The sequence below is a fragment of the Polypterus senegalus genome, chromosome 1 (genome assembly GCF_016835505.1).
Source record: "Polypterus senegalus isolate Bchr_013 chromosome 1, ASM1683550v1, whole genome shotgun sequence".
NCBI classification, from domain to species: Eukaryota; Metazoa; Chordata; class Cladistia; order Polypteriformes; family Polypteridae; genus Polypterus; species Polypterus senegalus.
Window position 1 is genome coordinate 17,854,166 of NC_053154.1, and position 16,333 is coordinate 17,870,498.

Consider the following 16,333-nt stretch of genomic DNA (forward strand, 5'->3'; position numbering starts at 1 on the left):
AAGCTTGCTAGGAGAAGGAGAAGAAGAAAAGTGTGTTTTGTGTACTGTGCTTGTGCCTGAACGACGCTGTACAGATGAGAAACGGGAAGATGTTTCTCAGGGAAAAAAATAAATGTGTGGCCTGTGTCTGTCTGTGTCGGGTTTGGGCAGCAGCAACGTCCCCTGCAGGGTACAACGTTCATACTTTCAAATCTGTTTGCTCCAGTTCAGAATCACTGAGAGCAAAAGCCTATCCAAACAGTGCATGCAGAGTGCCCGTCCACCATGGGGACCACTCACGTACAAACAGAGCCTCAATTTGGATTCACTGATTAACACCAAGCAAATTTCTGGGGAGCGGAACAATAAAATCAGCCTACCCTGAGGAAGACCCACACAGATATTGGGAGGACATGGTGACTTCACACAGACAAACAACCCGGGATGCAGAAACTTGTAAGGCAGCTGTGCTTTTAAAGAGATAAATGAAAAGTTCAAAGTTCAAAGACGGCTCTGCTCTCATTTAAGAGAAACTCCCCCTCTAGTGGCTGAACGGTGAAGCGCAGCACAACATGAATTCTGCTGTCCTCATTCAGGTCTTACCTTTGTTCTTCAGAATGGTTTGTCTCTATTGCACACCTCAGGTCAGCATCATCTCGCTTGGTACATGGTGGTCCCCAGGGTCCTGTCTTGGGTCTGCTGTTGGTTATTATTTATGTTACCTTTAGGTGAGATCATTCAGAGGCACGGTCTGAAATGTCATGTTTATGGCGATGATATTCTAATGCAGGGATTCCCAGACTCAGTCCTGTGGACCCCCTGTGTGTGGCTGCAGGTTTTTCTTCCAACTCCTGGGCTAATTAAGAAGTGAACTGCTAGATTCCAGATCCTGTGTTTTGGGAACAATGTAGAAATTAGAAAAAAGTTTGGTATATACAGTATATAATCAGGCTTTGGCGTAATATATTCAGAACACTGACTTGATAGATTCAAGTTTTGCCTTTATATATTCGGGTATGACTTTATATAATCAGGCTTTGACTATACATATATATATATAAATATATATATATATAAATATATATATATAAATATATAAATATATATATATATATATATATATATATATATATATATATATATATATATATATATATATATATATATATATATATATATATATATATATATATATATATATATATGTAGGCGGCATGGTGGCGCAGTGGGTAGCGCTGCTGCCTCGCAGTTAGGAGACCTGCGGGTTCGCTTCCCGGGTCCTCCCTGTGTGGAGTTTGCATGTTCTCCCCTCCGGGCGCTCCGGTTTCCTCCCACAGTCCAAAGACATGCAGGTTAGGTGGATTGCCGATTCTAAATTGTCCCTGGTGTGTGTGTGTGTGCCCTGTGGTGGGCTGGTGCCCTGCCCGGGGTTTGGTTCCTGCCTTGAGCCCTGTGTTGGCTGGGATTGGCTCCAGCAGACCCCCGTGACCCTGTAGTTAGGATATAGTGGGTTGGATAATGGATGGATGGTTTGTTCGGTGTCCTTGAGTTTTCAGAAAGGCGCCTTGTATAAATAAAATGTATTATTATTATTATTATAATTATTATTATTATTATATAAATGCACTAAGCCAGGGGTTCTCAAAGTCAGTCCTGGTTTCAGGACTGAGCGACTGTGGTGTTTAAGTTGCGTTTTGTAGTGGCGCTTAATTGACTTCAATATGACGTTACATTTCCCTTCATTTGCTTGTTAAATGCCAAACTGCAGCTCAGATTGTAGTTTTGTGTGTTTACCTGTGGGGGGCGATGATCAGGCAGTCCAGAGTGTTTTTAACCTGCGGGGTTTGAGGTTCATCTTTTATTGATTCACAAATTTTGGATCAGTCGACTTTATTACACCTGAACCCTGACTTCCTTGTGTTCAAAATCCTCCTGATACCCCAGGCAGGGCGCCAGCCCACCGCAGGGCACACACACACACACACACATCACACACTAGGGACAATTTAGAATCACCAATGCACCTGACCTGCATGTCTGTGGGAGGAAACCCACGCAGACACGGGGAGAACATGCAAACTCCACGCAGGGATGACCTGGGAAGTGAACCCGGGGCTCCTCACTGCAGGCAGCAGTGCTACCCACTGCGCCACCATCTCGCCCATCATGTTGTATATGTGTACCAAATTTCAGGTCAAACAGTTTGCAAGCTACGGGTGATTTAAAATCCTGGACGGACAAACAGCCAGCCATAGTAGTGTATTCTATTTAACAAGAGTGCCTTATCTGGCTGTCAATCTGATAGACCGATAAAGGCACTATATAATAATTCTTTTCATTTATATAGTGATTTTTTTACTCACACCTCAAAGCACTCAACGATGAGATGCGAACCCATGAGCTCCTTTCTGCGAGGCAGCAGTGTTAACATTATGCCACCTGTGTAGATAGATAGGAAAGGCACTATATAATATCTATCCATCCATCCATTTTCTAACCCGCTGAATCCGAATACAGGGTCACGGGGGTCTGCTGGAGCCAATCCCAGCCAACACAGGGCACGAACCAATCCTGGGCAGGGTGCCAACCCACTGCAGGACACACACAAACACACCCACACACCAAGCACACACTAGGGCCAATTTAGAATCGCCAATCCACCTAACCTGCATGTCTTTGGATTGTGAGGAGGAAACCGGAGGGCCCGGAGGAAACCCACGAACACGGGAGAACATGCATACTCCACGCAGGGAGGACCCGGGAAGTGAACCCGGGTCTCCTAACTGTGAGGCAGCAGCGCTACCACTGCGCCACCGTGCCGCCTATATAATATCTATATAAATGGAAACATTTATTATAGAGCGCCTTATCTGTGTGATATAGTGTCTTAACTGTGAGAGGGCTGGACACGAGGCGCCCTGATATAAGACTGAGGCGTTTGTTGCCCCAGAGGCCCTGCTGCTGCGCCGGAGATGGAGTCTGAGAGTGGCGAGGAGCTGCAGGACAGTATGGAGGATGAGGAGACTTGCAGGTGTGAGTGAGCTCAGTGGCAGGCGCGGTTGTGGCGGTTTGCTCCCAGCTGCGGTGCCAACAGTCGCTCCTGAGACGAGCCGGCTGACATACTGATGGAAATGTGGCTGAGCCCGACACGAGTCCGTTAAGAGTACTTGGTGCGAGTCTGTGGACAGTGAACTGCGAAAAGATAAGCCAGAGATTAGGGAGGTCACTAGCAGTGGGGATAAGATGGTGAAGGCGGGCACTGCGCCCACCGGTCGTACTGCGAATGAAGTTCAGGCCACACCGGCGTGTGCTGCTGGGTGCCTGACTGAGCGCACTAACACGAGCTCTGCTGATCGACAGAGGAGTGAGACAGCAGTGGAGGTGGGTGACATCCGGGCGGGTGATGAGCAATTTACAGTTTGTACTAAAAAATGGAAGGAGAAATCGGATGGTAGAAAACCTGCAAAGAAAAGTCATGCGGCTGGCAGGCCGTCATGAGGGTATAGCGGCCATCTTAGAAGTCAAAGTGATTGTCACAGCGACCTGAGTGATCGCGAGCGTGACGGCGGTGACACTGACATCTCGGTGACAAGTGCGACTTCTTCACAATAGAGCACTGCTAGAAGTTTTTAGACGTCCCTTGAAGACAACAGAGAGGTAATTAAAGTGGGAGATCACCTTCCATTATTTGCAGGGTTAGGGTGATGCGCAAAGCGGCGCTTCTGGGAACGGATCAGAGGGAAACAAGCAGGCTTCAAAATGTTATTAGCAGGGTTTGTGAGTCCATTTATGAGAAGTAATGCGTCCGTTTCTGCATCTTTTATTTTCGGTTTTTGTTCACTCCCGTTTGTTTCATCAATGCAGTCTTTACACAGAGGGAGCTTAAAAGTAAATGGTTGTCGGTTGAGGGCACAGAGCTGTGCTGCTTGAGTTTTGTTTTTAATCCAAAAGGTTCTTCAGGTTACTTTCTTGGGTCTTGTTCAGAAAGCGGACGCCATGTCCTTCTTGTTGTTTGGTTTAGACTGGCCTACCCCCTGCTACAAACCCTGAACTTAAGGTTCGTGGGGGTAAGGCCAGGTACACCAGGGTCCCTAATCTTAAACATTTAGAGTAGGTGCCTAATGTTAAAACAGTGTAAGGGTGCCTAATCTTTAAAACAAGTGGTTGTCCGCTTTCTGAACAAGATCCACGTTCTTACCATCACAGCGAGTTTCCGATAAGAATCAACGGGACTGGTTGCATTACTGGGGGGGTCAGGCTGTCCTCAGTCATGGCTCACACCTCAGTGCTGGGTGGCCATATTTGTTTCAAAAACCGTGAACTTACAAGTCACTAACATTAGTGAGGTGGTGGCTGGGCGCCTGTTGGTAGTTCAGGTGAAAGATAAGGGCCAAGATCAGCTGTTTATTAATACTTGCGCTCCAACGAGTGGAGGAGAGAGAATTTGCTTTTGTTAATGCTCTGAGGAAGATGGCAGAGAGACATTTGCTAGGAGGAGGAGGAGATTTCAGTTGTACCGAGAATACTGTCCTGGACCATAACGGTGCTGAGCCTCATCAGGTGTCTGTACGAGCTTTACACTCCTTATTAGACCACTCGGACCCGGTGGACGTCTGGCAAGGCGCCACTACAAAGCAGCTTAAACCCCTCAGTCAGAGTGCATTCATTTAATCACAATGTGGACGCACCTCAAACTTCAACCAGTTTCTTATTGAGAAGCCAATTCTTGCGGTTCATGAAAGCCGTTATTGAATATCAGGACTTGTTTCTGCTGTCATGCTGCCATGGCAGACTGTTGATTTTCTGTTTTTTTCTAAGATCTCTGTCAAGATGTTTTGGTGACCTGAGCAGACCAACATGGCTGAGACCTTCACCTTTCTTTATTTTCAGGTTAGCTGGTCATTTGTGTCTTGTTATTGTTTGGCTGCTCATTAAGTAAAAAGAAACAACTAAGGGGTCTGAGTCACGTCAATTAGAACCAAGACAGAACAATTGAATTAGCAGCCAAAACTGCTCACTAATTAAGAAGAATGAAAACCTGCAGCCACTGCAGCCACCAACACCAGAGCTGGACACCCCTGGTCTAAGAGCTGCGAATCTGGGCTTGGTTAGTGTTCACCACCAAAAATAAAACTCAAAACCACTCGAGGAAATGTGAATCTAACAAGGAGACATTAAAGTGTCAAAGAGATTTAGAGAAAGGCTTTTTAGGGATAGAGACAATTATTCCCTCCAGAGTGTGATCCGAGAAACCGAGTGGAGAAATAGAAGCCTTTGTGACCGTGTTCAGCTGGTGGCTCAAACAGTAGAAACGGTCTAAACGTGCCATCGAAATGCCCGCCCTTTACCCAGGTGTACTGCCTATCTGACGGAAGTTTACCTCGCCAGACGTCCGCCGGGTCCGAGTGGTCTAAGAAGGAACGTAAAGCTCGTACAGGCGCCTGGCGAGGGTAGGCCAGTCCAAAACGAACAACAAGAAGGGGATGGCATCCGCTTTCTGAACAGGACCCAAGAAAGTAACCTGAAGAACCTTTTGGATTAAAAACAAAAATCAGACAGCACAGCCCTCAGAAATGTCCGGCCTCATACGGCACGACTCAGACATGCCCACCCGAGACCACACTCATCAAAACACCCTGTGAGCTGGCACTATAACAGAGGGCTCCCCCAGTTCTAGAGGGCTGCAGGTTTTCATTCTAACCCTTATCTTAATTAGTGATCGGTTTTGCTGCTAACTAACTTCTCTTGAATTAATTTTGATTGACTTGTTTTTGAAGATTCAGACCTCTTAATTTTTTTTATTTTTCCTTAATTTGCAGCCAAACAATAAGGAGATACAAAATGAGCCAAAACAACTGTGACCATCATACAATATCTGAAAATAAAGAAAGATGAAGGTGTCAGGAATGCTGATCTGCTCAGGTCCACAGAACATCTGAACAGAGCTGCTCTTAGAAATGTCTGCTATTGCACAATGAGAGCAGCAACAAGCCATGGAATTAAAGAACGGATTTAATTAACGACAAGACTCGACATGTAATTAAGCAACTGGTTGGGGTGAAACTGGCTGGAGTTTGACATTCCAGTTTAGCTGGTCATCTGTTGGCTCCTTTCACATCTCATTTCTGTTTGGCTGCCATTTAATGAAGAAAAGAATCAATTCAGAGGACTGAAGCCTTAAAAACAGGGCCATTAAAATGAAGAGAAAAGGAGTTAATTAGCAGTGAAAACGGCTTACTGATTAGGAAAAGAGTTAGAATGAAAACCTGCGCCAGAACCGAGTTGGATGGTGGGAAGTGTCAGAGGTGCACATAAAAACCCTTTGCAAACAGTAGACTCCATAAGTGACCAGGAGGTGCCCTTACAAAATGAAGAGCTTGGAGGAGGGCATTACTAATCTATACAGCATTTTACAAAACTGTTTTAGTGAAGAAACATTTTCCATGTTAAAATCTAAAAAAACAATTACTTTCTGAACTCCCGGAGCGTAATGTGGTCTCGCTTTCAGACTTTCAATCACTTGGACGCACCTACAAAGTTCTTCTTTAATTTAGAAAAGACAGAGGCTGAGAGTAAAGTGATCCACATGCAGGATACTGATGGTTGTGAGCTGTGTACTACAGAGGAGATCTGGAACTTTGACTTATTTAAGGATGATTTAAGTGATGAGTCCACAATGTTGGACTATTTGGATGGGTTCCCCAAAATTCCAGAGATGGTTAAGCTGAAGTTGGGTGTAGAAATAAGCCTTCAGAAGCTATTGAATGCACTGGTTGATTTTTAAATATTGGAAAGACCCCAGGAATTGATGTCATCCCTGCTGAATTCTATAAACATGGTATTTACTGGGTGCAGAGGTGTTCTCTGTGTTTTTGGAAAGTCTACAGGGTGATTAATTGTGGTGGAGATGCAGAAGAACAGCCCTCACTCTGCTGCCCAAGACAGGAAACCTGTGCCAAACACAAAACTGGCATCCGCCCTACTATGCACAGAACTAGAAGATCATCTCAAGGGCCCTGGCCGACCGACTGAGGACTGTGATGGACCTGCTCGGTAGACTTTTTGTGTACCTGACAGAACTGTCTATGACAACATTTGTGTATTGTAGGGTGTCATTTCAGCCTCAAATCTTTTTGGGTTGAATTTAGGAATATTATCTACTAGCCGTCCTCCATGGCTCCGCCCATGTAGTTGTGAAACAGGACAGTGAGGTGGGCCGTGCCCAGCTCCCCACTCATGACATCACGCTTCACCCTCTCCTTGGCCCGCAGCCTCTGTCTCGGATTAGCTCAAATATATCGCTGCTTCAAGCGAACTGTGATACTTAGCGCAATGAGAGAAGTCGCAAAATCAACCGGAATGCTCAAGCAAATTCTAGAAAAAACACGATTTAAATCCATTAAGTAGTTCTCTCGTTTGCTAGCTTATTGGGGGTAAGATACGCGAGGTTTGAGCGAGAGACGAGGCCCCCCTCCCCTTGGATTTGTGCAAATAAATCGGTACATAAGCGAACTGTGATACTTAGCTCAATGAGGGGTAGCAAAATCAACCGGAATGTTCAAGCAAAATAAAAAAAAAAACAACAATCTAAATCCGTTTAGTTTTCTCGTGAAAAGCGAACAGACAGACAGATATAAATATATATACTTAAAATAGAGAGAGATCAGGGGAAAGCTTTTGACCGAGTGGATCACGTTGAAATAGTCTGGGGAAGATTCTGTAAAAACAATTAAGCAGTTGTGGACCAATATTTTTGGGATTTTAGAAGTTAATTACACTCTGAGCTCGCCATTATCAGTCAAGAGGGCGTTCGGCAGGGCTGCCCCTTGTCCGGCATGCTCTACATGTTGTCCATTGAGCCATAGGAAAGGCACTCTTATATCAGACAGATAAGGCACTATATAATAATTGTTTCCATTTATATAGATATTATATAGTGCCTTTCCTATCTATCTACACAGGTGGTGTAATGGTAGCACTGCTGCCTCGCAGTAAGGAGCTCATGGGTTCACATCCCAGGTCCTCCTTGAGTGGAGTGCTTTGAGAAGTGAGGAAAAATTACTATATAAATGAAAGGAATTATTATATAGTACCTTTCTTATCTATCTGTGAGTGAATGTGCCCTTTCGTGAACTGGCAGCCCGTCCAGTGGTGGTCCCTGCCTCATGCTAGGTGCTGTTCGGAAAATGAATGGATGGTTTTAAATTTCATTTAAAATCTAACTTCTCAATAAAACAATCTGAATGTTGCACTGGCATCCGCAATTTCCATGCCATTCAAACAGCTAGTGACAAGTGAACACTGCAGACCGAGTACCAACATTGTATCCCCTTTTGTAACCTGCCAATCTACAAATCTCACTTATTATTCTTACATTCCTCTGCTTGTAGGTTTGGGCAGCGGACTCTAAGGTGGGACCTCCTCAGCCCACAGACTTTCTATGGGACGAGCTCCCCAGATTTCGCGCCGGACCCGAGTGTACGACGCTGCTCTGCAGTCCTAGTGGTCGGGTAAGTTGTGGTCACAGAAACCTGCAGCAGACGTACAGTACATAATGATGATGTACTTTTTGACTCTGAATCTCCTCCATGTATTTTATTAGCAGGTTAAGTCCATCATTATCCTCACTTTCATGACAATCTCGTTCAGGTCGACTGTCTGCTTTCCCTCACACATGTAGAAAGCTGGCGTGTCGGGTGGTCCCAGTGGTAAAGTTTCCACCTTGATCGTTGCATTTCTCTTGTCATGTCCTAGCAGTAAAGATGGACACTTTGTTCTCTGTTTGCACTTTTTCAGTCATCTACACAACTTCATGTGGCACCTTATCAAAAGCTTTCTGAAATCCAAGACAAATAACCCTCTCCGTGTTGTGATAGACATTTTTATTTTGTTTTACCTGGGTTTCTGTTCTCCATCTTCCTGGGATTTTGACACCCATAGATACCACTTCTGGTGTCCATGTTTAGGTTTGTCAGGTCTGTTTTTTCACATTTATTCTGTTAAAGGTTTTGCTGAGGGTTAAGGTTGAGGGTTTATTTTAGTCAGAGCTGATGGTGAATTCCTATATGATGGTCGCCTGGTGCAATCCCAGTTTATCTGTGGACGGGATGACGAGTGTCCATCTTTGATTTTTTTTTGCCGTTTCAAGACTCTGATTCTTGGTTTAGCTCTAGCGAGTTTTGACGATCGTTTCCTTGACTCCCCATTTTGACGTTAGCTTTGCTCTTTTTCTCCAGACTGACTTTAGCTCTCTTGTCATTTTTTGCTGCCCTTAAGAGAATTCCAGCATATCAGTGACACACGAGCTCCCCCAACTCAACCCAGGCTGACTGTTCACTAACACTCCCATTTTCGGTACGCTGTCCTCCATACTCTTCGGGACAAAGACACATTTTTCATTGTTTTGTCCCCCTCTGCTCCACATGGAGTGACTGAAATGCTTGTAAATCCCCTTAACTGAAAGTCTGCATTGTCCATTGTGATGGGCGACCACAGCCACTACCTGGCCGGGACGCCAACAAAGTGGAAGGACCAGGGGAGAGGGCATTGATGAGGCAATACCTCCCCTGGGACACTAGAGGGCAGCCCACCTGGGCAGCTGTGGCACCACGGATTCCCTCAGGGCATGCTGGGAGCTGGAGTTTAGGTTCCATGGGAGCCTCCAGGGGGAGCTGCAGAGCACCTGGGAGTGATTCCAGGTAATACTGATGAGCACACTCCCAGGACCTGAAAGAGGAGCCGCCTCACTCCATGGAAGAGCCAGAGTCGGGAGGAAGAAGACAAAGCCTGAGGAGGAGTGGAGGCAGATGGACTGGCGGCAAGAAGGGACTGTATAAACAGTAGATGTGTTGCGGTGTTGGTGTTTGTGTATGTTAAGCTGTAAATAAACAGGGTGTTGTGTTGAACCTGTGTGTCCTGCCTGTGTGTGTCCGGATTATGGTGGCTTCACACCACTTTAATCACAACTGAATTGATTGATTCAGATTGTTTAATGGAAACTTGGAAAGTGACAGGATGCCTGATGAGTGGAGAAGAAGTGTTCTGGTGCCAATATTTAACAAATAAGAGAGATGTGCAGAACTGTAGTAACTACAGGGGGATAAAATTGATGAGCCACAGCATGAAGTTATGGGAAAGAGTAGTGGAAGCTCGGTTAAGAAGTCAGGTGATGATTAGTGTGCAGCAGGATGGTTTCATGCCAAGAAAGAGCACCACAGATGTGATGTTTGCTCTGAGGATGTTGATGGAGAAGTATAGAGAAGGCCAGAAGGAGATTCATTGCGTCTTTGTGGACCTGGAGAAAGAACATGACAGGGTGCCTTGAGAGGAGCTGTGGTATTGTATGAGGAAGTCGGGAGTGGCAGAGAAGTATGTAAGAGTTGTACAGGATATGTACGAGGGAAGTGTGACAGTGGTGAGGTCTGCAGTAGGAGGACGGAGGTGCGATTACATCAGGGATCGGCTCTGAGCCCTTTCTTATTTGCAATGGTGATGGACAGGTTGACAGATGAGATTAGTCAGGAGTCACCGTGGACTGTGATGTTTGCTGACGACATTGTGATCTGTAGCGATAGTAGGGAGCAGGTTGAGGAGACCCTGGAGAGGTGGAGATCTGCTAAGAGAGGAGAAGAATGAAGGTCAGTAGGAACAAAACAGAATACATGTGTGTGAATGAGAGGGAGGTCAGTAGAATGGTGAGGATGCAAAGAGTAGAGTTGGTGAAGGTGGATGAGTTTAAATACTTGGGATCAACAGTACAGAGGAATGGGGATTGTGGAAGAGAGGTGAAGAAGAGAGTGCAGGCAGAGTGGAGTGGGTGGAGAAGAGTGTCAGGAGTGATTTGTGACAGACGGGTACCAGCAAGAGTGAAAGGGAAGGTCTACAGGACTGTAGTGAGACCAGCTATGTCATATGAGCTGGAGATGGTGGCACTGACCAGAAAGAAGGAGACAGAGTGGCAGAGTTAAAGACTTGCATTAGGTGTGACGAGGATGGAGACGAGTAGAAATGAGGACATTAGAGGGTCTGCTTAGATGGGACGCTTGGGGAGACAAAGTCAGAGAGGCAGAGATTGCAGGCAAAACATGAAACTCTTTAAAACTAAACCATCCTACCAACTGGCAGTGAGAGGATAACATGCGACTGTCTTATATAAGCACAGCGTGGTGACACAATGCATCATGTGACATAACAGCCAGTAACAAGATGTCTGATCTCATGAAACTAACCACAAGATGGTAGTGTTCTAACATCACCATCACAATAATTAAAATGTCAAACACTAAGAAAAAGTGTAAAAATTCCAGAAAATTTAAATATAAATTTATAGGGTTTTTAAACACATATACATCTTATTATGCTTGCTGTGAATCTATCTACTATATAATAAACTTCTAAGGTGTTTGTGTGTGTGTGTGTGTGCGTATCTGGTCCCTATGGACAATCTGATTGGTCAGTTTGGCTTTGGTGATGCCAGCAAAGAGGAAGTACTCAAGTGACACATGAAGCAGAGTCAAGGCATAGTAGGCACGCTGAGAGTCGTCTTCAAAGACAGGACAGGAGCCGAGCAAGGAGCCTTAAAAATGACAGAGTTAGAGAAGCAGGCTTAATGGGAATGCACTGGAGAGAGAGAGCGACGGACAAGAGAGCTTCGGACACACCAAGTTACCAAGGAAAGGCGCTGAAGGTGCACGTGCATCAGCAGCCATACCACCTGCACTTCAGGAGAGGTCATCCACCTGATGCTAAGCATGGCCAGTACTTCGATGGGAGACCATCTAGGGCAGGGGTGCCCAATGCGTCGATCGTGATAGACCGGTAAATCAACAAGGTAGTGCAGGTAGATCGCGTTGCATTCATAAATTTTTTTTTCTCTTGTCATGTCCTAGCAGTAAAGATGGCCACTTTGTTCTCTGTTTGCACTTTTTCAGTCATCTACACAACTTCATGTGGCACCTTATCAAAAGCTTTCTGAAATCCAAGACAAATAACCCTCTCTGTGTTGACAGACATTTTTATTTTGTTTTACCTGGGTTTCTGTTCTCCATCTTCCTGGGATTTTCACACCCATAGATACCACTTCTGGTGTCCATGTTTAGGTTTGTCAGGTCTGTTTTTTCACATTTATTCTGTTAAAGGTTTTGCTGAGGGTTAAGGTTGAGGGTTTATTTTAGTCAGAGCTGATGGTGGATTCCTATATGATGGTCGCCTGGTGCAATCCCAGTTTATCTGTGGACGGGATGACGAGTGTCCATCTTTGATTTTTTTTGCCGTTTCAAGACTCTGATTCTTGATTTAGCTCTAGCGAGTTTTGACGATCGTTTCCTTGACTCCCCATTTTGACGTTAGCTTTGCTCTTTTTCTCCAGACTGACTTTAGCTCTCTTGTCATTTGCTTTTGCTGCCCCTTAAGAGAATTCCAGCATATCAGTGACACACGAGCTCCCCCAACTCAACGTTAGTCTATCATATATCCTCCTATGGCATTTGCCATTGATTGACATACAGGGCGGCCAGTCTGACATCTCTTCTCTTCTAACACGCTGGTCATCCCGCACTCACGATCAAACGCGCCAGTTACTGTAAAACTCCGGCTGTGATTTAGTTAGCCTTCCAATTAATATCGACTAAAAAGGGATTTAACAAAAATTTGTTTGGGGAGGGTATGGGCTGGATGTGGAATTGGAAGAAGATTTTTTTCTCACAATGTCACAACTGAAGTGCGTTTGTCTGATCTGTCAATCTATCATTGCTATCCCAAAGAAGCAAAATGTGGAAAGGCACTTTTGAACTGTTGTAAAAAGTACAAAACTGACGTCCTTCAGAAAAGCGATCTGAGAAACAGAAAGGAGAGGAACTAAAATCGCAGTTAATCAGACAGCCGTCATTTTAAACTCGGCTGAATTCAAAAGCTCCTTGACTGCATTATTCTGCTCTACTTATTTTTGTGAGTCAGCCTTTTCACACATGAAGATTATTAAATCCAAATACTGTAGTGACCAGAAATGTATTGAATTGTTATTGTGCCATAAAGGTTATTCAGTTATACAACATACATTATGATAACATACGTTTTATATATAAAGTATACTCAGTATATATATATATATATATATATATATATATATATATATATATATATATATTAAAACAGAATACATGTGTGTGAATGAGAGGGAGGTCAGTAGAATGGTGAGGATGCAAAGAGTAGAGTTGGTGAAGGTGGATGAGTTTAAATACTTGGGATCAACAGTACAGAGGAATGGGGATTGTGGAAGAGAGGTGAAGAAGAGAGTGCAGGCAGAGTGGAGTGGGTGGAGAAGAGTGTCAGGAGTGATTTGTGACAGACGGGTAGCAGCAAGAGTGAAAGGGAAGGTCTACAGGACGGTAGTGAGACCAGCTATGTTATATGAGCTGGAGATGGTGGCACTGACCAGAAAGAAGGAGACAGAGTGGCAGAGTTAAAGACTTGCATTAGGTGTGACGAGGATGGAGACGAGTAGAAATGAGGACATTAGAGGGTCTGCTTAGATGGGACGCTTGGGAGACAAAGTCAGAGAGGCGAGATTGCAGGCAAAACATGAAACTCTTTAAAACTAAACCATCCTACCAACTGGCAGTGAGAGGATAACATGCGACTGTCTTATATAAGCACAGCGTGGTGACACAATGCATCATGTGACATAACAGCCAGTAACAAGATGTCTGATCTCATGAAACTAACCACAAGATGGTAGTGTTCTAACATCACCATCACAATAATTAAAATGTCAAACACTAAGAAAAAGTGTAAAATTCCAGAAAATTTAAATATAAATTTATAGGGTTTTTAAACACATATACATCTTATTATGCTTGCTGTGAATCTATCTACTATATAATAAACTTCTAAGGTGTTTGTGTGTGTGTGTGTGTGTGCGTATCTGGTCCCTATGGACAATCTGATTGGTCAGTTTGGCTTTGGTGATGCCAGCAAAAGAGGAAGTACTCAAGTGACACATGAAGCAGAGTCAAGGCATAGTAGGCACGCTGAGAGTCGTCTTCAAAGACAGGACAGGAGCCGAGCAAGGAGCCTTAAAAATGACAGAGTTAGAGAAGCAGGCTTAATGGGAATGCACTGGAGAGAGAGAGCGACGGACAAGAGAGCTTCGGACACACCAAGTTACCAAGGAAAGGCGCTGAAGGTGCACGTGCATCAGCAGCCATACCACCTGCACTTCAGGAGAGGTCATCCACCTGATGCTAAGCATGGCCAGTACTTCGATGGGAGACCATCTAGGGCAGGGGTGCCCAATGCGTCGATCGTGATAGACCGGTAAATCAACAAGGTAGTGCAGGTAGATCGCGTTGCATTCATAAATTTTTTTTTCTCTTGTCATGTCCTAGCAGTAAAGATGGCCACTTTGTTCTCTGTTTGCACTTTTTCAGTCATCTACACAACTTCATGTGGCACCTTATCAAAAGCTTTCTGAAATCCAAGACAAATAACCCTCTCTGTGTTGTGACAGACATTTTTATTTTGTTTTACCTGGGTTTCTGTTCTCCATCTTCCTGGGATTTTCACACCCATAGATACCACTTCTGGTGTCCATGTTTAGGTTTGTCAGGTCTGTTTTTTCACATTTATTCTGTTAAAGGTTTTGCTGAGGGTTAAGGTTGAGGGTTTATTTTAGTCAGAGCTGATGGTGAATTCCTTTATGATGGTCGCCTGGTGCAATCCCAGTTTATCTGTGGACGGGATGACGAGTGTCCATCTTTGATTTTTTTTGCCGTTTCAAGACTCTGATTCTTGGTTTAGCTCTAGCGAATTTTGACGATCGTTTCCTTGACTCCCCATTTTGACGTTAGCTTTGCTCTTTTTCTCCAGACTGACTTTAGCTCTCTTGTCATTTGCTTTTGCTGCCCCTTAAGAGAATTCCAGCATATCAGTGACACACGAGCTCCCCCAACTCAACCCAACGTTAGTCTATCATATATCCTCCCTATGACATTTGCCACTTGATTGACATACAGGGCGGCCAGTCTGACATCTCTTCTCTTCTAACACGCTGGTCATCCCGCACTCACGATCAAACGCGCCAGTTACTGTAAAACTCCGGCTGTGATTTAGTTAGCCTTCCAATTAATATCGACTAAAAAAGGGATTTAACAAAAATTTGTTTGGGGAGGGTATGGGCTGGATGTGGAATTGGAAGAAGATTTTTTTTCTTACAACGTCACAACTGAAGTGCGTTTGTCTGATCTGTCAATCTATCATTGCTATCCCAAAGAAGGAAAATGTGGAAAGGCACTTTTGAACTGTTCGTAAAAAGTACAAAACTGACGTCCTTCAGAAAAGCGATCTGAGAAACAGAAAGGAGAGGGAACTAAAATCGCAGTTAATCGGACAGCCGTCATTTTAAACTCGGCTGAATTCAAAAGCTCCTTGACTGCATTATTCTGCTCTACTTATTTTTGTGAGTCAGCCTTTTCACACATGAAGATTATTAAATCCAAATACTGTAGTGACCAGAAATATATTGAATTGTTATTGTGCCATAAAGGTTATTCAGTTATGCAACATACATTATGATAACATACGTTTTATATATAAAGTATACTCAGTATATATATATATATATATATATATATATATATATATATATATATATATATATATATATATATATATATATATATATATACGGAAGGAATAAGGACTTGTGGACTGTTGGGAAGGAACACCTCCGGTCAGGGAATATAAAAGGATATGGGAGCTATACTCAAAAGAATTAAAGGAACACTTTTTAATCAGAGTATAGCATAACTGCTCAAAAGTCAATGAAACTTATGGGATATTAATCTGGTCAGTTAAGTAGCAGAGGGGTTGTTAATCAGTTTCAGCTGCTGTGGTGTTAATGAAATTAACAACAGATGCACTAGAGGGGCAACAATGAGATGACCCCCAAAACAGGAATGGTTTAACAGGTGGAGGCCACTGACATTTTTCCCTCCTCATCTTTTCTGACTGTTTCTTCACTAGTTTTGCATTTGGCTACAGTCAGTGTCACTACTGGTAGCATGAGGTGATACCTGGACCCTACAGAGGTTGCACAGGTAGTCCAACTTCTCCAGGATGGCACATCAATACGTGTCATTGCCAGAAGGTTTGCTGTGTCTCCTGCACAGTCTCAAGGGCATGGAGGAGATTCTAGGAGACAAGCAGTTACTCTAGGAGAGCTGGAGAGGGCCATAGAAGGTCCATAACCCATCAGCAGGACCAGTATCTGCTCCTTTGGGCAAGGAGGAACAGGATGAGCACTGCCAGAGCCCTACAAAATGACCTCCAGCAGGCCACTGGTGTGAATGTCTCTGAC

The 16,333-nt window shown here is 44.1% G+C and overlaps 1 protein-coding gene across 2 annotated transcripts in view; it reads left to right on the forward strand.

Moving 5' to 3' along the window:
- The window catches only part of LOC120523249 (lamin tail domain-containing protein 1-like), a 167,509-nt gene that overhangs the window by 138,180 nt on the left and 12,996 nt on the right, over window positions 1-16,333 (forward strand). For both annotated transcript variants that reach the window (XM_039744372.1, XM_039744383.1), the window contains exon 4: window positions 8,370-8,489. In XM_039744372.1, coding sequence (XP_039600306.1) covers window positions 8,370-8,489 — 120 coding nt within the window. The remainder of the gene's footprint in view (window positions 1-8,369; window positions 8,490-16,333) is intronic.